Here is a 22,696-nt window from a genome sequence, read left to right on the forward strand (position 1 = left end):
ATACTTTTTTTTGAATTTTATTTATTTTTTATATAGCAGGTTATTAGTTATCTATTTTATACTTATTAGTTATCTATTATATATATATTTTATTAGTGTATATATGTCAATCCCAATCTCCTAATTCATCCCACCACCACCCTCTGCCGCTTTCCCCCCTTGGTGTCCATACGTTTGTTCTCTACATCTGTGTCTCTATTTCTGCCCTGCAAACCGGTTCATCTGTACCATTTTTCTAGGTTCCACATATATGCGTTAATATACGATATTTGTTTTTCTCTTTCTGACTTACTTCACTCTGTATGACAGTCTCTAGATCCATCCACGTCTCTACAAATGACCCAATTTCATTCCTTTTTATGGCTGAGTAATATTCCATTGTATATATGTACCACATTTTCTTTATCCATTCATCTGTCGATGGGCATTTAGGTTGCTTCCACGACCTGCCTATTGTAAATAGTGCTGCAATGAACATTGAGGTGCATGGTGTCTTTTTGAATTATGGTTTTCTCTGGGTATATGCCCAGTAGTGGGATTGCTGGGTCATATGGTAATTCTATTTTTAGTTTTTTGAGGAACCTCCATACTGTTCTCCATAGTGGCTGTATCAATTTACATTCCCACCAACAGTGCAAGAGGGTTCCCTTTTCTCCACACCGTCTCCAGCATTTGTTGTTTGTAGATTTTCTGATGATGCCCATTCTAACTAATGTGAGGTGATACCTCATTGTAGTTTTGATTTGCATTTCTCTAAAATTAGTGATGCTGAGCAGCTTTTCATGTGCTTCTTGGCCATCTGTAGGTCCTCTTTGGAGAAATGTCTATTTAGGTCTTCTGCCCATTTTTGGATTGGGTTGTTTGTTTTTTTAATATTGAGCTGCAAGCTGTTTATATATTTTGGACATTAATCCTTTGTCCTTCGATTCATTTGCAAATATTTTCTCCCATTCTGAGGGTTGTCTTTTCATCTTGTTTATGGTTTCCTTTGCTTTGCAAAAGCTTTTAAGTTTCATTAGGTCCCATTTGTTTATTTTTGTTTTTATTTCCATTACTCTAAGAGGTGGATCAAAAAAGATCTTGCTGTGATCTATGTCAAAGAGTGTTCTTCCTATGTTTTCCTCTAAGAGTTTTATAGTGTCTGGTCTTACATTTAGGTCTCTAATCCATTATGAGTTTATTTTTGTGAACACACATACTTCTTTAATGTTCCAATGCTCAGCTGATATTGCATCCATAGCAGTGCTTACAATTCCACTCCACCAACTGGCCCTATGCCTCGGGCAGGACTTTTCAACCTTCACTGTTGGCATTCAGGAGCTGGATAATTCTTTGTGGTGGGGCTGTTTTGTGCACAGAGGGATATTGAGCAGCATCTCTGTCCCTCTACCCACTAGATGCCAATAGTCCCCTCCCAGTTGTGACAATCAAGAATGCCTTCAGACACTGCCAAGTGCCACAAGGGCAAAACCGGCCCAGGTGAGGACCAGTGCTTTAGGGAATTAGTTATCTAGAATGCCTCTGTTTGCTGCTTCCCTGACAACTTTACTTACAGAGCAAGAAGAAGCCCTGGCACAGAGGCAAAGGAAATGTGGGAGATGTCCTGCCTGCTTCATCCTGGAAAGCACAGGTGCTCTCAGTTTTGTCCTAGTCCTTCAGGGCCTTCTGGGGGCACCTGCCTGGTTTCCCTCCTGAAGGAAGCGACTCCGGGCCTGCTTTTCTCTGAGACAGTCTCTCTCAGAGTAACAGTAGGGCCCATTTAGCCAGCGCCAGGAAGAGCTGTTGGCATTCTCTTATCCTTCTTTTAGGAGAATGTACATTATTGTTTTGGCAAGGTTTTCAAGAAAATTCTAAGATGTTAAGTTGCTTTATTTACATTTAATGGCATCATTCAGAATTCTCTACTTTTCTAACCAGTACTCTCCTCAACTTCACTGCTTGTGCTAAATCACTGTGAATATTGAGAAGCAGCCAACACTACGTATGACCCTCCTCAGTAACGCTGGAAAATCTATACTTCATGTGTGTGTGTGTGTGTGTGTGTGTGTGTGTGTGTGTGTGTGTGTATATATATACACACATATATATATACACACACACATGAAAATGGCTTTCTTCTCCCATTTAGCTGAAACTACAAGCCTTTCTTCCCTTTCTATCTTTTAAAATGAAACAATTTCTCGCTTACTAAAACTTGAAGACTGCTAACTTGAAAACATAGCATAAAACTAGTCTTATTTCCAACACCACAGGAGGGTTAGGACTATTCACTAAGTCTGTAAATGTGAAAGGACTCTCAGCAATTTCATTCGCTTTAAGCTCTGTATGTGAAGAAAAGTAGAAATCTAACTAATTTGAGATAAAAACCACTGGTCCTGATACTATTCATGACTCTGTGAAGGTTTAGTTTCATGGCTATTCACCCAAATCCTCATGACTGACTTTTCTAATGTAATTCCAGGAAAATGGGCTGTCAGGGACATACCATTATGGCAGCTAATGAGAGAACTTGAAATCTGAAGGCTTACTCCTTAGACACACATCTCATTAGAGAAATGGGATTTAAATGGTTTTAAAATACACCACATCTTACCAAAAGAAAAAGAAAAAAAAACTGATACCAGCTTACAATTCATTAACAAGTACTAGACTCTCAAATATAGCTAAACAAAAACTATTACCACGAACTGAACTAAGATAATATAAACAGTTCCTAAAGCATAGTTTGCCAAAGTTTGGATGGTTTCTCAAAAAGCATACTATAAAAATCTTAGTTTTTGAAGGCTCACTTTTTAAATAGGGAAAAGTCTTTGAAGAGCATTTTAAGGTTAGATATCCTTTTGTGATTAAGTTAATTCAGATGCATTGACTCCTGCCAAATTTTTACTGCAGCACGAGCTACGATTTCTGAAGTCACTAAATTTCTCGTTACAGCACAGGAAAAGGAAGATAAAGTAGGAAAGGGATCAGTTTCAAATTCAGTCCTAAGCAGCAACAATGTTTGACATGCAATCATAAAACCAAATATTTCACCTAGGACATGGAAAAAGCACTAGATCACCAGAAAGCAAAGAGTAAAAAGCTGCAAGCAAAAGCAATAAGAAGATGCCAAACTTGGAACAAGGTCTTATTGACACATAATATGCTAATCAGCTCACTCCTTTAGGCCAAAAAAAAAAAAAAAAAAGTCTTTGTTCACATAGGTAACATATATTTTTGAGAATAACAAAGTCACCATGTGGAGATATATTTTTTTAAACAATTTTTTATTTTCTGAAATATTTGACTATTTCACTGATAAACTAAAAAAGAATATTATTTAATTTTGTTGTTTCTTTTTTGTAGCCTTTATGACCTGTAATATTAACTTGCTTGATGGTAAAGAACCAGAAGTTAATGGAAGGGCCTTGACCACGAGTTTCTCCCATGACAACCTTCACTATTCTTGATTTTGTGGATTTAGAACAAAGTTACAAATGTGTTTTATTTTGTTAGTTATTAGTAAGGCAATATATAAATTTAGATTTTTTCTGAAGTTGAAAGAACTGAATGAATACTAGCCCTCTTTCAGTTTCAGTATTATAGACAATGCTCTTATTCATTCACGTACTTTTGACACTTGCTCCTTTCAAACATGCATACTTTTAAATTACAGTGCCCAAATGTGTTAATTTGAGGACACCAACAACCTGAGAGGCCTTTCCATTTGCTCTTTAGCCTGCTTCTCTCGATATGTAAACTAGTGTATCAGTGTGTCTGTTAATAAATACATTTCACACAATTGAGAGAACGCTTTGGATTTAAGCATTGCAAAACAATGGTATTTAGTCGACTATCTTCTTGACTATAAGAACATTAGACTAGCCGACATCTTGCTGAAAAAACTAGATTAAATTCATGCCATTTAAGCCAACAGACTGACCTGTCCTCTCCTAGTGTCGAATCTAATCTGTGGCACTTTAACACACTTCAGGTGAGAACACACACATATATTGAGATATAAGGAAAATAAAACTGCATAATACTTGAGACTTCAAAGGCTTCATTCCTAAATGCCCCAAAGTTACATGTTCCTCCTACTCTTTATTAAAGAGCCTTCCGAAAACAAGTCTGAGAAGCATTTCTTTAAGTATACCCGATAGAAAGTACTCTTCAGAGTCAATATTAATTAGATAATAAGTTTGGACTGGGAATAAGATAAGCATTCTAAAATTGAGACTATAAAGGATTACATGAAAATATCATCCTGTCATTAAACAACTCAACTTCACAACTACCCTGACACTGATACATTTTCTTCCAATCAAAAGTAGCTGCAAACTGGGACTTCCCTGGTGGCGCAGTGGTTAAGAATCCGCCTGCCAATGCAAGGGACACGGGTTCGAGCCCTGATGTGGGAAGATCCCACGTGCCACGGAGCAGCTAAGCCCGTGTGCCACAACTATTGAGCCTGCGCTCTAGAGCCCGCAAACCACAACTACTGAAGCCCACGTGCCCAGAGCCCGTGCTCCGCAACAAGAGAAGCCACCGCAATGAGAAGCCCCCGCTCTCCGCAACTAGAGAAAGCCTACTAGCAACAACGAAGACCCAACGCAGCCAAAAAAAAAAAAAAAAGTAGCTGCAAACCTTACTCTGCATCTTTCAGGTAAGTCTATAAAAATTTTCTACTTTTATTTCCCTTTATCTAAAGGGAATCAAACACACTGATTGGGCTTTCCTGCAGTTAGTGACTGAGTATGAGCAAAGAACTAGTCATAGTCCTACCCTCTTAATTTTGCTCTTAAGCCAGAACCATATTACTTACAAAGATAAAAGACACCCCATTATGAAATGGTGACATTTGGATGAAAAATGAATCAGAGTAATTTCCTTTGAAATTATTTTTTCAAATTTCCTTTGAAAAAATTTTCCCAAAACTTAAATCATAGGGCAGTTTTTATCAAAATAAAAACTTTACATCAAAACAGCAGCTTTGGGAATTCCCTGGCAGTCCAGTGGTTAGGACTCTCTGCTCTCACTGCTGAGGGCCCAGGTTCAATCCCTGGTCAGGGAAGTAAGATCCCACAAGCTGCATGGCGTGGCCCAAAAAAAACCAGAAGTTTTGGTAATGGAACGTCTTTTCATTTTCTACTAGGAAAATTGTTAGCATATTTTCATGAACAAAGGTAAGACAGTAATGGAAATAACTAGGCACAGTCATTTCATCGTGTGACTTTCAGACGATGATGAGTTTGTGAAAAGTTAAGGCAACGAAGTCACATTATGAGTATGCTGAAGAATTCACACAAAAGGTAGAATTCTCACTTCTCTTTAATCACTGAGTTTCAGATTTTACAAATAATCTTAGAACAATTCAGGTAACTAAGGTTTTTGGGGGAAACAGTTCTTACTTGTACATGAAGAACTATTACATGCTCCATTTTTCTGCAAATAACTCTATTGGCTGGATTAACAAACACTGTCACAGAAACACAGAATTTTTTTAAAGCCATAGATCGCTGCATATATATTTACAAAAAGCCATAAACAAACATGCATTTCTCCTTATTAGGAGAACTTAAATAGATGTTTGAACATTAAGGCAGTGATGATTCTAAAACATAATGAAATTCTAAGTTAAGGCTTTATGTTTGTTTTGAAACCCATATTCATAGGCAACTGTGACCAAAGCAAACTTTTATCTATCAGACTGAGTTCATCTACTCAGGATATGTTATTTATCCACTACCAATAATTCTTCTACAGGATAGGAATTAGTAGCAACACCACTGAGTTACTTTAATGAATTCTTAGTCCCCTCCTTAGGTTTTATTTTGAGGATTTAGCCTTCAGCAGCATAAGCATGTGCCACAGAAAGAACAGAGCATTTTTCTGGGTAAACTCAGAAAAATTTACAGACTGCACTGATTTTTACTTGCCTGAAAGTTGGCCAACAATCAAGAACTCAGAATCTCCTAAACACAGAAAACTCCAAAAGCATACTTAACCACACACCCATCTCAAAACACAGATGTTCTTGATTATTGAAGCACTTGGTCTTCACCTCATTTTCTTTGAAGACTGTTTGGTATTACCCTCCCTAAACAAACAAAGCAACAAAATGCAGAACACCATACTTTAGATGGATCTATTCTATAATTACTATCCTCAAGGCACAAATACTATCCTTGCTAGACCAATGTGTTTCCTCATTTAAGGAAAAAATGAGAGGTGGATGAAAAGAAGATTCACTTTAGAATAGCTGCTGATTGCACTCTTGCCCTATCAAGCTTATGCAAACTATTGAAATTTAGGGGGGAATGTCCTTTTCTCCTTATGTTATTTTTCTTTAAACATTTAGAGAGAAAAACTCAGGCTCAGCTGGTGGGTGAGCTTTGAGGAGCAGCTCTGGAGCACTGTCCTGGCCTTCTGTAGAGAGTAGGAGAGATGCTGGTAGGACACACTCCAGTCTGGGCTAACAGGCATGATTTCACAGCCCAGCGTTTCCATAGTTGGGGTGACTTACTGTCACTTAGACTGAAAGGATCACTATTTACACTAAGTGCTTGCCGCTACTTCTTTAAGCAATAATTTTACAGCAACACGTCCTGTGAGGAAAGTACTATACACTTAACGTTGGTATCAGTAAGAGTTCACGTAGAGGAGGGATGGCATTGACTATATGAAAATTGTCTCAAAAGCTAAAGACAAGTGTAGTTTTTCCTTTGTGTCTTCAAATCAGGGGAGAGTAAGATGTCAAAGCAGATGAAGCTGTTGGTGTTTAAATCTGATGGTACAGCATCAGACTTCTTTAGACATTATTGGGACACAGGAATTTCTAACAAGCACTGGCAAAAGTATTTTAGGTGCAATTTAAGTAAGTCATACTTTGACTAAAGTGTTTTGAAGGTTTGAAAAGTTTGTACCCTAGTCCTGCTGAGCTTGGCTTCAGGTGAATGGCTAGATGGGTTTTAAAGATGTGAAATACATTTTTTTTTTAAGAAGGGAAGACTACACTGAAAGGGCAAATGTAGGCAACACAAAAACAATTCTTGTTAGATCAACATCTTATACTTTATAATACACTCACACATTTTTACACAAATTTCATGTTTACAGTACAAAGGGCAAAGAACCTCAGATAATCGAAGTAACTGTATCATCAAGTACATTCAATAGAGTTAACACTGTTGTCCCCGTTCTCCATCTTCTAAATCCAGAAGGGAACCAACTGTAAATGCCATCCCCCATGTGGATTCCACTTTCAGAAGTTGGAGACTGGGTGTAGTTCTGCACATGTCTGGGTTTCAACAGAGCTGAATTGAGATTCCATCGTGTTCCAGGCCAAATCGGCCAGAAGAAAGTCATCCATTGCTGTTTGAGTTTCATTGCTGGTGAAGAATAAGCTCCCCAAAGTTTCAAAGCCAGAATTCATGGTCTGTGTTTCTGCACTGTTCAACTGAACTTTGCTTTCTAGAGCAGGCAGGTTTTTAGCAGTGGAGATTCCTTCAGTTTGGGTCTCTGTGTCAGATGAATCAGTACTCATGGAAAAGCTGGAGTGTTTCAGAATACTTCCCAGAGGCAGATGAGGGCTACTGTCTAAAAAGAAGTTCAAGTCCGTCTGTGTCTGCGTGTCAAACATTTCAAGGGCTAAGAAGTTAGAATTTCCCCTACAACTGTAGGACTGGGCACAGGCATCTGCAAGGAAGAAGTCAGTTTGGGTCTCTATGTCCAGGGATTCCAAGACTGGCTCCGTGGTCATGGTGCTAAGCTCACTCTCTTCAGTTTGAGTCTGGATATTTGAGGCCGAAAAGAACTCTTCAATATCAAAATCAATTGCAGGATTCTGGGCTGGGCCAGATGGAAGCTGGGTGTCAGGTCCAGTATTTGTGTCAGACAAAAGACTACGATTGTCCAGTGTCTGACCAGGCAGATTACTTGATAAGATGTTTTCTATATCACTTAATAAATCTATGGTTTGGGTCTGATTATCTGTCATATTCTGTGAAGAAAGTATACTATTATTCTGTGCACTAAAGTTTATAATTGGTGCAGATTTCTCAATATCTTGATTTAAAGTTTTAGGGTGGTTCTGAGGTAACAAACCATGAGTCACAGTCTCTGCTACTAAGCTGCTGCTTATAATACTGTCTGTAGAAACACCATATGACGAATGGACACTCTCAAAAATGTCTCCACACATTACAGCTTGGTCCATCTGTACTCGATCATCGGTTGGACTTTGCATTCCACTGGTCTGAGTTTCTCTGGAGATCCCACCTGACTGGAAACTGGCATCTATAAACACATCAGTCTGAGCCGCTATAGATGAGGTTACCTTAGAACTGGGCAAAAAAGTTTGAGTATGAACACTAATGGGAAGGGAAACTTGAGAACCAAATGTCAAATCTGTTTGAGAACAAGATGACACAGAGGAATCAGGGCTAGCCCACTCTGCAGACGGTATAAAGTGTGGTATGGTATAAGACAGTTCTGTCTGTACATTGATTGAAGAAATGCTGTTCTTCTGACATGTGTTCCCTAGTTCTTGTAAAGGGTTAGATGGACTTTTACCCAAGTTCACTTGAACACCTGTGCTAACTGGCTCAACAGCAACAGGATTTACAATTTTTGAAAGAGGGAGGCTCTCCTTGAGAGAGCAAGACTCCGAATCTAGGCCGAGGATCAGGGTTCCGACGGACAAGGGCAGTAAGTGCACAGCACCGTGGGTAGAGCCCTGATGATCGACACCCAACACCACAGGCTGGGCTGAGGAGTCGGCTGTAGGCACAAATACAGGCACAGGAGAAAGCTGCATAACGGGGAGTTTAACCAAAGCCACTTTGGGCTTTGGTAAAAGCAACTTCTGAGGATACCTTGGAGGTGTTGGAAGAGTCTGCTTTCTGGCATTAGAGCTGCAAGAATCTTCAAACGAAGCCACTAGCTTTATTTCTGAAGTTTCTAGTTCTTGAGCATCTGGTCTTGGGGTTGCTTGGTTGCTCAGGGATTCAACAGTCTTACTGGACAACTTCTGGTTGTGCAGGCAGTTTTCCATTTTCCTTTTCTTACTAGGTGGATCCCTGAAAACAATGACAGAGTAAAAAGAGAAAAACAATTTTAAACTGCAGTTTTCTTCATCAACCCTGGCACTGTATCTTCACTTACAAATTCTATTTCCCACATCTACAGCAGAGGTCAGATTCAACCCAGCAAAGAGAAATCCCTTCTTTTGTAACTCGGCCTATTATCAATATATGGTAGGTAGAAGTTCAGAAACATGCAAACAGGGAAGCACACCTTTTTTTGAGTAAAGTGCTAAGTACCAGAACTCAACTTAGATCCGTAAGCATCAGGAAGCTAACAGATTATATAATGCAACTATTATCATTTCTAAAGTAGGAAGCTCTTAGTTCAATTATAAATATGACCTTTCAAATGAAGCACAGTTTCATGATAAAAAACTCTTCAATAATCTAGTATCCCTCTAACAGAAAACGCTGGAAGTTTTTGAAGAATTGAAAACCCAACAGATTTTCAGTTGGGAATAATTAAGCGATTCTCAAAAGGAGCTGGTGAAAGAATAAGGAAGAACAGTTGGGTCAAGTAGATGTGGATCATTTGCTAGTACTGCTGCCATTTCCAAAAGTTCCCTTCTTCATGTCACATCTTTTCTCCGCCATTCCTCCTTTCTCCCCACACTAATGGCTCTACAGGAAGTTTCATTTGAAAATCTTCCCACAGCTATTGGCTTTTGGGCCACCATTTTTTCCCCTTTACCTGTGTTCTGCAGGGATCTCATGGCCAGTTCGGTAGATGTGGGACTGTAATGCAGTCCTGCTGGCATAGGGACAGCCACATGTGCACTGGAAGGTCTTACCACAATCCTCTGCATGTCTTTTCAAGTCCCACTCAGTGCCATACGAATTGCTGCACTTACTACATTTATGCTTCTTTTCAGCATGCATTTTCATAAAGTGCTAGGAAGAACACAAAAGGACTAAAATGAAAAACTGCAACTGCTCAAAACATTTCAAAAACCATCAACATACCCAAATTAACAATGATTTTACATGATACAATATAGCAGTGCAAATCAAAAGAATGTAAAAGCAGGCAACTCTTCCAGTCCAGAATCATCTCTTTCCCCACTGGCTGGGTCCCTCCCTCCTCTTTAAGATAGCTGCTTTTGAAATTATTCTTTTCCCTGCAGTTTCTTAATCCCTTGGGAGAACATTTCCTTTGTGCTTTTGCTCCTCTGACCTTGAAAGCAAGCAGATTCACACAAGAGATCTGGAAGTACAATTTATCATACTTTGCTGACTTGGTCTTCTTTCCTTTCCAAATCCACTTCTGGACAACTTCCCCTCCAGAACAAGCCATGTCTCCTCCTTCACTTACACCCTACTCATTTTTTCCCCAAGTGGGAGACTTGGGTGGCTGTCCTTACAAGCAGCTTTCTGCTCAATTCTCTAGTTATGATTGGTAAGTAATTAGAATACATGAGGTTTATGACATCTGCATTTCATCCTCAGAGAAGTATACTTAAAGACAAGTAAAATACCTGTTTTACGAGAGAAAATTGAGAAAATGGTCTGTCAGGGCCTCTAGGGCATCCTTCAATTGGACAACAGTAGAATTTTGGTACAGTTTTCAAATCTTTTCTTATTGTTGGATTCACTATGCCATCCTGCAAAAGAAAAATTACTTTAAATAATTATCTTCAAAAAACCAACAGATGGGCTTCCCTGGTGGCGCAGTGGTTGAGAGTCCGCCTGTCGATGCAGGGGACACGGGTTCGTGCCCCGGTCCGGGAAGATCCCACATGCCGCCGAGTGGCTGGGCCCGTGAGCTATGGACGCTGAGCCTGCGCGTCCGGAGCAAAGGCTCCGCAATGGGAGAGGCCACAACAGTGAGAGGCCCGCGTACCGAAAAAAACAAAAAACAACAACAAAAAAACCCCAACAGAACGAGCTGGGAGTGATAACAAGGAATAAGTAAAGATGTGCACAAGGGATCTTTTTAGGGTGATGAAAATGTTCTAAAATTTGGGATTGTAGTGATGGTTGCACAACTGTAAATCTACTAAAAAGTAACTGAATTATTAACTTAAAATGGGTAAATTATATCATGTGTAAACTATAGCTCAATGAATCTGTTAAAATTTTTCAAAACAAAATAAACAAAAACCAACTATATTGTTTTAAAATCTTCTATCCATTCCTTTAGCACTCCTTCTAGACTTAAAAATCTCTGCCCTTCAAGCCAGCTTCTCTAATCGTTAAGTGGTATATTTATAGTTTCTCAGGCTCAAGACCTGGTATCATCCTTAAGTCTTCCTTTCTTTTTTATCCCAACCCCACTGAATTAGTGTGAGTCTCTGAAAAAAACCTGACTATGATCTAGTCTTCCTGATAAAGAGAACTGTGACTTTCTCTGATCACCACAATGCCCCCTAAAGTAGCTGAAGCTAGTTAACACAACTTTTATACAGTAGCGTGAATATAGGCACCATGCTCTGTTTGAAATTCAGTAATCATTATAATGGCCAGTGCTAACATAGCTTTTACTACCGTGGCAGGCATTGTTCTAAGCACTTTATATATATTAACTCATCCTAGTAATCCTTTCTTATTAAGTATGTGATTGACTTTTTGGCTGGGAATTTTAAAATAATTGGTGAGTTAATTTAGCTTAAACTGCTGTCTTGTTGCCCTTGATGAGCCCACATACCTCAGGAGTGAGAAACCTATGACCTCCAGTATAATTCTTATCTGGCAATCCCCAGCTGGCCCCAGAGGAAGGTGTGTGGATGGGGGGTTGGGGTGGGGAAGGACCTCCCCACTACGGATGGAAACAACTGGACACGTGCTCAGGCCTCAGCTACCGCTGTAGCACCTAGACGTTTTAGTCCTTAGGTGCTGTGATGGGAAAGGATTCACTACTTTTGGAACATGCCCACCTCCTCTGCTTCCATCAGTATGCATCTAGAGAAGAAACGAATAACCGTGCGGCTAGGACTCCCTCCGTTTGCTTTCCTACTGGATCTCAAGAGGAACATGTTGATCTTGTTGAGTCTGTGTCCACTCATGTAGAGGGGAAAAGAAGCTATTCTTGTTTCATTTTTAAACAACGTAATTTATCTCTCAGTGATATCAAATGTAGTCAGTTATTCCTCCATGTCTTCTACCTTGGTCCATCTTTTTATAATCCTACTGCACTACACTGTCTAGATATTCATATTCATTTGGATTATTTAAATGGTTTCCTAAATAATTTTCCTTCCTCTTCTAATGTCAGAACAAATTTGACATTCCAAAAAATTATTTGTATATATCACCAAATACTATTTTTTTAAAAAAGGCACATAAAATAAAATCCTGGGACTTCCCTAGTGGTGCAGTGGTTAGGAGTCCACCTGCCAATGCAAGGGATGCGGGTTCGAGCCCTGGTCTGGGAGGATCCCACGTGCCGCGGAGCAACTAAGCCTGTGTGCCACAGCTCCTGAGTCTGTGCTCTGGAGCCCGCGAGCCACAACTACTGAGCCTGCATGCCACAACTACTGAAGCCTGTGTGCCTAAAGCCTGTGCTCCACAACGAAAGAAGCCACCGCAATGAGAAGCCTGTGCACCGCAATGTAGGGTGGCCCCTGCTCGCTGCAGCTAGAGAAAGTCTGCGCACAGCAACAAAAGACCCAACGCAGCCAAAAGAAAGAAAGAAAGAAAGAAAATTTATAAATAAATAAATAAATAAAATAAAATCCCATCTCATTATGCCTCCAATCTACCATTATGACCATATCTTTTTCTGTTCCCTTTTCATACACTCCCCAGCTCAGCCTAAACACTCTTCCCACTTCCATTTCCACCTCTACAGCCACTCTCGGATGACTGTCTCCGTTCAGGCAGAATGCAACGGTGGGAAGAGGACACGGCATGGAGAGGCCTGTGAGCCATTTCCACCACTGATTAGGCACATGGCTTTAGACAGGTTATTTAATCTCTGAGCCAGTTTGCTCATTTCAAAAACAGAGAGAATAGTTAACTCTCAGGATTATCTAGTACTGGATTGCCATGGAGCCCGCTCACATTCTCAATAAATAGCACTCCCTTGTTCTGCTCACCACCCAGCTCTATTCCTTGTCTGAATTCCAAGGTAGCAGCTAACTTAACTTGTAAACTATCATTTTCTTCTACAATTCCTGCCTCCTTAACTAAATTTCTTAAGGGCAGAAACTAATTTATACACCTCTTGGTACTGTTTTCATGCTTTAGACTGCATACTAAAGGCAGAGCACTTTTAGAAAGGCAGTCCAGTGTAGGGCAGCAGCTCTGAAATCTAGCGGCCTGTGAAAAATCACTTGAGGCGTTAAAAAAAAAATACCTGTGCCTGGTCCCAGTCCCAGGTAATGATATAATTAGTTTGGGGTGGGTTTGGTATTTGGTTTGGTATTTGGTTTAAAAATCTCCCCTGATGATCCCAGTGTATAGCCTAGCTTAAGAACCATGGTGCAGTGGTTAAACGCATGGGTTCTGGAATATGGAATTCTCTACATTGCTCCTTTCCTGTGACCTTGAAAAACTTAACTGTCTTGGTTTCCTTATTTGTGAAGTAGGCATGATAGTACAATCTACCTCAGGGTTGTTGTGAGGATTTAGTGAATAATTTAAGAGACTTAGAACAGTGCTTATCATATAATCACTCAATTAATTATTACAGCTATTAGTTATCGGCTGTGGAGATTTTTGTTGCTTCTTTTGCTTTCTGCCAACCAACTTAAGGCCAATAAGCTAATCTAAACTAGTACTTTACATTAAATACTGTCCTTGTGGCAACAGAAATAAAAGCAAAAATAAACAAATGGGACCTAATCAACCTTACAAGCTTTTGCACAGCAAAGGAAACCATAAACAAAACAAAAAGACAACCTATGGAATGGGAGAAAATATTTGCAAATGATGCGGACCAACAAGGGCTCAATCTCCAAAACATACAAACAGCTCATTCAACTCAACAACAACAAAAACAACCCAATCGAAAAATGGGCAGAAGAACTAAACAGACATTTCTGCAAAGAAGACAGATGGCCAACAGGCACATGAAAATATGCTCAACATTGCTAATTATTACAGAAATACAAATCAAAACTACAACGAGGTACCACCTCACACCAGTCAGAACGGCCATCACCAAAGTCTACAAATAACAAATGCTGGAGAGGGTGTGGAGAAAAGGGAACCCTTCTACACTGTTGGTGGGAATGTAAGTTGGTGCAGCCACAGTGGAAAACAGTATGGAGGTTCCTCAAAAAGCTAAAATTAGAGTTGCCATATGATCCAGCAATCCCACTCATGGGCATATATCCAGACAAAACTATAATTCCAAAAGATACACGCACCCCTATGTTCACAGCAGCACTGTTCACAATAGCCAAGACATGGAAACAATCTAAATGTCCATTGACAGATGAATGGATAAAGATGTGGGGTGTGTGTGTGTGTGTGTGTACACACACACACAGTGGAATACTACTCAGCCATAAAAAAGAACAAAATAAGGCCATTTGCAGCAACATGGATGGAACTACAGATTATCATACTAAGTGAAGTGAGAAAGAGAAAGACAAATACCATATGATATCACTTATATGTAGAATCTAAAATATGACAAATGAATTTATCTATGAAATAGACATGGACTCACAGACATAGAGAACAGACTTGTGGTTGCCAAGGGGAGGGACGAATTAGGAGTTTGGGGTTAGCAGATGCAAACTATTATATAGAGAATGGAGAGACAACAAGGTCCTACTGTATAGCACAGGGAACTACATTTAATATCCTGTGATAAACCATAATGGAAAATAATATATATATATAAAGTATATATAACTGAATCACTCTGCTGTACAGCAGAAATTAACACAACATTGTAAATCAACCATACTTCAATTAAAAAAAGAAGAAAAATCCATGGATTCATCTCAAAAAAAAAAAATACTGTCCTTGTGAAAGTCTGATTGAAATGCTGCTTTTATTGAAACACTGGCCTCTGCTAGCTTTAATGACAACCAACACTGTCTCTCAATCACCAAACTCATCCCATTTACCAGTTCATCTTTTTTTAAATGAAATACTTTTAAACTCATATTATTTTCCTTCTAGTGTTATCTGCAAGAAAAAATCAAATACGGAGAGAATATTAAGAAAGCTTTAAAATTCTTTTTTTTTTAAGTCTAGGACAATTAAAAAAAAATTTTTATTTATTTTGGCTGCACCGGGTCTCAGTCGCGGCATGCATGTGGGATCGAACCCCGGGACCCCTGCATTGGGAGCATGGAGTCTTACCCACTGGACCACCAGGGAAGTCCCCATGCTTACTTCTAATACATCTTCAATTTGCTTAGCAATCCTTTTATTATCCCTTTTCAAACTCCCTATCATGTTCTCAATATACCTGTTCACTTCACTTTTTAAAATATTAATAAACTTTATTTTTTAAGAGAAATTTTATTAGATTCACAGCAAAATTGAGCACAAAGTACAGAGAGTTCCCCCCAACCCCAATACAGCCTGTTCCACTATTAACATTCCTCACCAGAGTGGTACATTTGTTACAATTGATGAAACTACACTGACATGTCATTATCACCCAAGTCCATAGATTTTATTAGAGTTCACTATTCGTGCCGCACATTCTATGGGTTTTGCCAAATGTATAATGACAGCTATCCATCGTTATAATATCATACAGAGTATATTCACTTTCCTAAAAATCCTCTGTGCTCCACCTATTCATGACACCTTTCCCCTTAAGTCCTGGTAACCACTAATCTTTTTACTGTCTCTGTAGTTTTGCTTTTTCCAGAATATCATTTAGTTGGAATCATACAGTATGTAGCCTTTTCAGATTGGCTTCTTTCATTTGGTAATATGCATGTAAGGGTCCTCCATGTCTTTTCATGGCTTGATAGCTCATTTCTTTTTAGTGCTGACTAATATTCCCCTGTCTGGATGTGCCATCGTTCATTTATCCATTTACCTGCTGAAGGACATCTTGGGTGCTTCCAAGTTTTGGCAGTTATGCTTTAAAAATGTCTCCTACCACCTCCTCGCGTTTCCTTTCTCACTGCTACCACCATTAGTTCAAGTATTCCTGACTCTCTGTTTGGACTTTGTCACTAACCTCTTAACTAATTTCTAGACCTTCAATTTCTTTTTCATTCACACTTTGCCACATTCACCTTTCTAAAATATACCTCTGATCATGACATTACCTCACTCAAACATTTTCAACGGCACCCCAACACTCCCCAAGTCCAAATTCCTCTAGCCACTGGGACATCCAAAGTCCTGTACTATATAGCTTCAAACTATGCTTCTTTTCCGTCATTTCTCTGTTATATCTAATGGAATTACTTGAAATTCCCCAAACCTTTTCAAAAGGAGGAATATATTTATAACTTTGTTGCACTTGGGAATGTTTTAAAAAGAGTAAATGTTCAGTAAAAACTTGGGGCATTATACTGAATATGTTTAAGTGGCCATCTAAGTCAAAACTGTATCACACACCAGGATGAGACACTAAAGGCAGTCATATTGGACATCAACATCATCTCCTTGTTGCTGTCATTACAGGTGTGGAAACAACCCGACGCTGTTTGCTTTCCTGCTTTCTGAGGGCCAACTCCTCATTCCTCTCCATCATCACCTCTCTTCCCCAGTTCCTGACCTTCTTCCCATTCTTGTCCTTAGAAAATAAGCTCTGAGATTAGAATGGGGTAATAAGAAATGGTAATGGCACAATAAGACATGAACTGAAGTAAGAAAGTGATGTTTTTGTTCTGAAGTGCTATATACATTCTAGAATAAAACTTAGCAGACTTATTTTTTAACTGTGCCTTTTGTGTGCATAACTGAAAAAAATGACAAAAAATACTTCATGCTTTCTGTACCTTTTGGGTACCTGTTTATAAAACATTTTAAGTGAAAGAATTTGAAAAAGAACCTATGAGAGGAAATAACTGAAAAACAAGATGGACAAAACTAAACAAAGAGAAGAAAAGCAAAGCAAGAGGAAGGACCCCAATGAAGTGAGGATAAAAGGAAAGGAGTGTAAGAACTGGCACAAATTGGGGGAAAAAAAAAAAAAAAGAAGAAAAGGCATTATAGCTACTCTAGCATCTCTCTGCCTTCACAGAAAAACATCCAAGAAGAAAAGTAGTTTGCTTTGTTGTTGTCTTATTGTAAATTTAAAATTAGAAGTCTTTGTACACTATGATCTATAGAGCAACTTGGAACGTTGTCTTTCCTTAAAAAAAAAAAAAAAAAAAGCAAACCCCTGGACTGAACATAACACAAAATCCACTAGGCCATGTTTTAAAAATATGTGTTGCTGGATAAGAGGTTCTTTAAGGGGGCCCCTGTCCCCTTCACTATTTTCAAACGTGAGGGATAAAAGAATCAAGAAATGCCCATTTACTCCTACTCTTCTTTTCCCTGAATCACCAGCTTTCATTTCTCCATGGATCCCCTTGTAGGCAAGGCTGGACTAGGATATTTCCAGATTTACTTACAGGATATGGAATATAGACATATATCTTAAGAACCCACATAAAACCAAAAGGTATCATGTACCTTACACCTTACAACTCTATCTCCACTTTTATTCATCATCCTTCAGAAGGATTTGTTAATCATTAAGAAGGGAGTATTTGATTGAGGGCAGGGTATCTTCTGAAGACTAGAAATAAATAAGAAACTTACAACAAATAATGGGGACGGGAATAAAATATTATCATAGGGGCTTCCCTGGTGGTGCAGTGGTTAAGAATCCGCCTGCCAATGCAGGGGACATGGGTTCGAGCCCTGGTTCAGGAAGATCCCATATGCTGTGGAGCAACTAAGCCGTGCGCCACAACTACTGAGCCTGTGCTCTAGGGCTCACGAGCCACGATTACTGAGCCCACGAGCCAAAACTACTGAAGCCCGCGCGCCTAGAGCCCATGCTCAGCAATAAGAGAAGCCACCGCAGTGAGAAGCCCGCGCACTGCAACGAAGAGTAGCCCCCGCTCGCCGCAACTAGAGAAAGCCTGTGCGCAGCAACAAAGACCCAAAGCAGCCAAAAATAAATAAATAAAATAAATTAAAAAAATATATATTATCATCATCTAGGAGAAAAAACCCACAACAACTAGGACAGAAACTAGAATTATGTAAGTAGCCGTAACCAAGAGAACAAAGGGAAAAATTGCCATTGAATACGACGCAGATCTGCCAAGCAGATACACTCACGCTTCAGGGCCTGTAGGAGCACACTGGACTGCTAGTGGAGCCTCTGGTCCAAACGCAGCCCACCTTCAAAGCCACAGGGAGCTCTCAGTCAGCTCTTGTCCTTATTAGGCCTCCTTCTTCCCCCTCCCTCCTCCCAATACTTTGAGAACATCAAGGGTCAAGCATGATGTTTGAACTCAAGAGCCTACTACTTGGCTCCCAATTGTGCGGACAGATTCACCACACTGGGGCAACACTATACAGATATGGCTATTTTGTCACATAGGCTACCTTCATTAAAAAAAAAAGAACCCCCTTTCCACCAAGACAGCAGATGTTCAGGGGCTGCATGGTTAGAAAGACGGAACAAGGCAGGAAAGTGAGCCTGTTTGACATGGAAGAAACAACGATGGTTCAGGGTGAGGTTTCTTTAATTCCTGCTGAAACAGGTCTCTCTAGTGACCCAGGAAGGAAACTCAGGAGAGTCCATTTTTCGGTTGTTCAAGATTTGCCGTTCAGAAAGCAATTTTGAGCGTACTGTGCTGTCTGCAGCCAAGAGAACTCCGAAAAAATGACTAAAACTGGAAAAATGGCTTCACACAGGTTCTAAGCAAGGGGGGATGCTGATACTCTGCCGTGCTAAGGTCCAAGTAAAGGTTTGACTGTTAAAATTTACAGTTGCCTCGAACAATTTACAGTTGTTCGAATATGCCTCGAACATATTCCTCCTTCTTAGGCCTATTATATGCTTCGGATTGGTAGCTTCAGAATTCCTGAACTTTACATATTTTAAAAACATTATTAGAAATAAACCTACTGCATACTACCAAACCCATTGTATACTAGTCCTGACAAGTAAATGGTATCTTTGCGCTTAACAGATGCTTCACAAAGTCTGCAGAGATACACAGCCCCTGACAGCAATTCCATAGAAAAGAACAATGTAAACTGTTAAAAAGTGCTTGCGAGAGTGATGTTCAGGCCAACACAAAGAGAGTCGTGGTCAGACTGGCAGCTTCCTCTGTGCTCAGAGATGTAATGTCTGCCTTAGTTGTCTACCAGTGAGGGGAGGATACTGAAAGGTGGATGATGGCTGTTATACATGAGCTGAAGAGAACCCAGGGATTAGGCTGAAGAATTCCTGCAAATATACAGTTCATCCACTCAAGATAAAATATGGTTAAGAAAAGGAAGTGTTTAATTAAAATTCGGGATGGAGGAGAAAACAGGAGAACGAAGACCATTCCCAGAGTTACTTCACTTGTGTTGTGGAAGAAACGCAGAACTTGCAGGGAAACTGCAGCCCCACCTGCAAGGTCTTCCCCAGCCTACCTCCATGTACCTCTCCCGATCGGGCCTCCCTAATCGTCCCTTCAGGACGTTGTTGCCTCTATATCCAGCTGGTGCTAGTAGGGGGCTGCCCTTCGTGGGCATCACATCTGCCCTACTAGAGACCATCACCTCAAACTTTCTGCTGTTAAATTCTTATCAGAAGCCTGATTCTAAAAACGTTTCTGAGGAAGATTTACCTGAAGGGCAGACGGGACATGCAAGAGGCCAGGTAATTTAAACTTACTCCTGAATCAATTCAGACCACCGAAAGCTACATAGTCGCAAAACTCCTTTCAGTAACGTGCTTTGGAATTATGCCCCTGTTGGCCTAGAAAGACTTGAAGAAGTGGTGCAAGTAAACTTCCCATTGTAATGATCGAGAAATCATGATTTAATAGGTCTGGGATGGGGCTGGACATCTGGATTTTTAAGAAGCTTTCCGCAGATGTGCACTGAAGGCTGAAAGTCGCCCCATTTTACGTAAGGTGGAAGGGACGTTCAGATTATTGTCCTGTTATTATATACCGTGTCCCCTCTTAAACAAGATTCACGGGAGAAATTTCCCTTAGGTCTCATCCCTGAGCAAAGGTGATGTTTACCAACACTGTGGAACATGTTGCCAAAGCTGCAGCTCCCTGCTAACAACTCGCCCGGAGGAGGAGGCAGTGTGGGTGCGGTGCAAACGGCACCGGCTTCGACCCGAGCCCGGGTTTAAAGCCCAGCACTACGCAGGTGCGTCATCGGTTTCTCTGCAGTAGAACGAAGGTGCCGTGAGAGCTCACGAGACGAACGTGAGATATGCCCGCGACGCCAAGTGCGAGGCCGGTGGTCTGGCCGGCCCGAGCCCGACTGCGCAGTGGCATGACACAGGGTTTTCCTACCGCAGCGCCTTCCTGCCTCCTAGGTCCCTCTCTCCCCGCCCGGACCCTCTCCCCGGTCTGGCCCTTTAGGGCCTCGGAAGCCCCCGCCGACGACGGCCGGACCTTGGCGCCTTCCCGTCCGCGACTCTGGCCGCCCTCGGCCCCGAGCGCCCGCTTCAGGCGGTCGGTCGCGTCAGGCCCCGGGAGGCGCCGTCCGCAGCGGGCTCACCTGCAGGCGGTGGCTCTTGACCAGGTGCATGTTGAGCGCGGGACTGTTGGGCAGGATCTTGCCGCAGCCGCGCACCGTGCACAGGATGTTGGTCCGCACGGCCCGGGACAGCTCGCTCACCGACGGCTGGATGAGCTCCCGGGCCGGCGGCGCCGCACCCGCAGGCTGCTGCCTCGCTGCCGTGGGTCGCGGCCGGCTGCCCCTCAGCCGCCCGGGGGGATCCCACGGGCCGGGGGCGGCAGCGGCTCCCCTCCCGGCGGCCGGGACGGCCGCGGCGCCCAAGGCCAGAGCCGTGGGCCCCGCCGCCGCCGCCGCCGCTGCCGCCGCCACAGTCGCCTCAGAGGCCGCCATGGCTCCCGCACCTCAGCCCGGACAGCTAGGACGCCCCGCCTCCCGCCGCAGCGACTTCCGGAAGGGGGCGGGGCCTCTCGGCTCATTAGCATCCGGCGGGCCCGGGCGGCCGCGGCGTCGCGTGCGGGTGGCGGAGGGCGCGTCTGCCAGGAGCCACGACCAGATGAGGCGGGCGGGTTACAAAGCGTCACAGGGGTTCCTGGGGACAGGTAGCACGTATTGGTCCCGCTGATCCATTGTTCGCCTTCCTAGAAATCTTACCTCGGGCCACAATTGGATAGAAGAAAAAGCAATGCGTTCAGGAACTTTACTTCCCAAAGATTGGAAATAACCCAAGTGTTCAACAGGAGGAGAGGCGAGAGTATGTGAATTACAACTATCTCTGTTTACTAGACACTGGGAATGCACTTTTCATTCAGTATCTCATTTTGTCCTCGAAACAGACCTAGCAGGTACGTATTATAAGTTTTCCCATATTTGAAGAGAAGTAAGTAACTAGCCCGAGGTCACATACAAAAAAAAGGATTGTTATAATTGACAGAGTTAATCATTTTAGGGAGGGTAGATTTACTTTCCTGTATTTTAACTGCTGAAATTTGATTACTGTTTGGGAGACAGTGTAGCTCAGAGGAGGGTTCCAAATCCTAAGTCGGAAGAGGGACCACCAGATAGATCATTTAAATGAGTGTAGGAGGCCAGGTGTAGTCAAAAGGGAGGGGTGAGGACTGCAGCCGAATGGGAGTTACATCCTTTGTTTAAAGGGGGCAGTGGCTACTACTCGTCTTTGGTATTGCAGGATTTATTTTTCAAGATTTTTATGTGAAAACTCCCAGCTTTTATATATTAGTAGCTCTATTTGTTTTCTATTGCTGCAATAACAAATCACCACAAACATGGTGGCCTGAAACAACACAGATTTGTTATCTTACAGTTCTGGAGGTCAGAAGTCTGAAATGAGTCTACTAGGTGAAGATCAAGGTGTTGGCATGGCTGCATGTCTTCGGGAGGCTCTGTGGAAGAATCTGTTTACTTGCCTTTTCCAGCTTCTCGAAGTCATTAATGAATGGTGAGTTGAGGCTTCTTCACATCACTGATTTCTTCAGTAGTCAGGTCTCCCTCTGCTCTCTTCTATTCCTCTTCCACTTTTGAGGACCCTTGTGATCACACTGGGTCCATCCAGGACATCCGGGATAACCTCCCCAACTGCAAAGTCCTTTTGTTTTGTAAAGTAACAGATTTACATATTCCAGGGATCAGGATGTGGACATCTTTGAGAAGGGTACTATTCTGCTTCACAGTAACGAATTCTGAATTAAAAAGTACTGTGGGCCCCAAACCCCCGACATCTGTGTGAGAGATAGCATCCACGGGCTATTGTTTCTTCCAGCAGTGTCCAAGAGGGCAGGCTCTGGAGGCCAACTGCCTGGGGTTAATGTGGGCTCAGTCACTTACTAGCTAGTACTAAGCTTTGGTATTCACGCCAATAGAGTGAGACTAGTAATGCCACCTGCCTTATAGGATTATTATGAAAATAAGACAAAGCGTATAAAATACTTGGCACAGCGCCTGCCACATAGTAAGTGCTCAGTAAACATGAGCTCTTTTTCCATTTTTGGAGACCCTACCTAATGTGCATTAAATTCCTTTGGCCTAGAGATCCTTGGATCTGCATTTAC

The 22,696-nt window shown here is 41.5% G+C and overlaps 1 protein-coding gene across 1 annotated transcript; it reads right to left on the reverse strand.

The window, feature by feature from the left end:
* Window positions 1-5,292: 5,292 nt before the first annotated feature.
* Window positions 5,293-21,038, reverse strand: ATMIN (ATM interactor). Its single transcript, XM_004312306.4, has 4 exons — window positions 20,670-21,038; window positions 10,541-10,666; window positions 9,757-9,956; window positions 5,293-9,059 (listed from the first exon to the last, which is right to left on the reverse strand). The coding sequence occupies exons 1-4, from the start codon at window positions 21,018-21,020 to the stop codon at window positions 7,244-7,246; spliced, it is 2,493 nt and encodes an 830-aa protein (XP_004312354.2). The 5' UTR covers window positions 21,021-21,038; the 3' UTR covers window positions 5,293-7,243.
* Window positions 21,039-22,696: the final 1,658 nt, after the last annotated feature.

This window comes from Tursiops truncatus, chromosome 19 (genome assembly GCF_011762595.2).
Source record: "Tursiops truncatus isolate mTurTru1 chromosome 19, mTurTru1.mat.Y, whole genome shotgun sequence".
Taxonomy (NCBI): Eukaryota; Metazoa; Chordata; class Mammalia; order Artiodactyla; family Delphinidae; genus Tursiops; species Tursiops truncatus.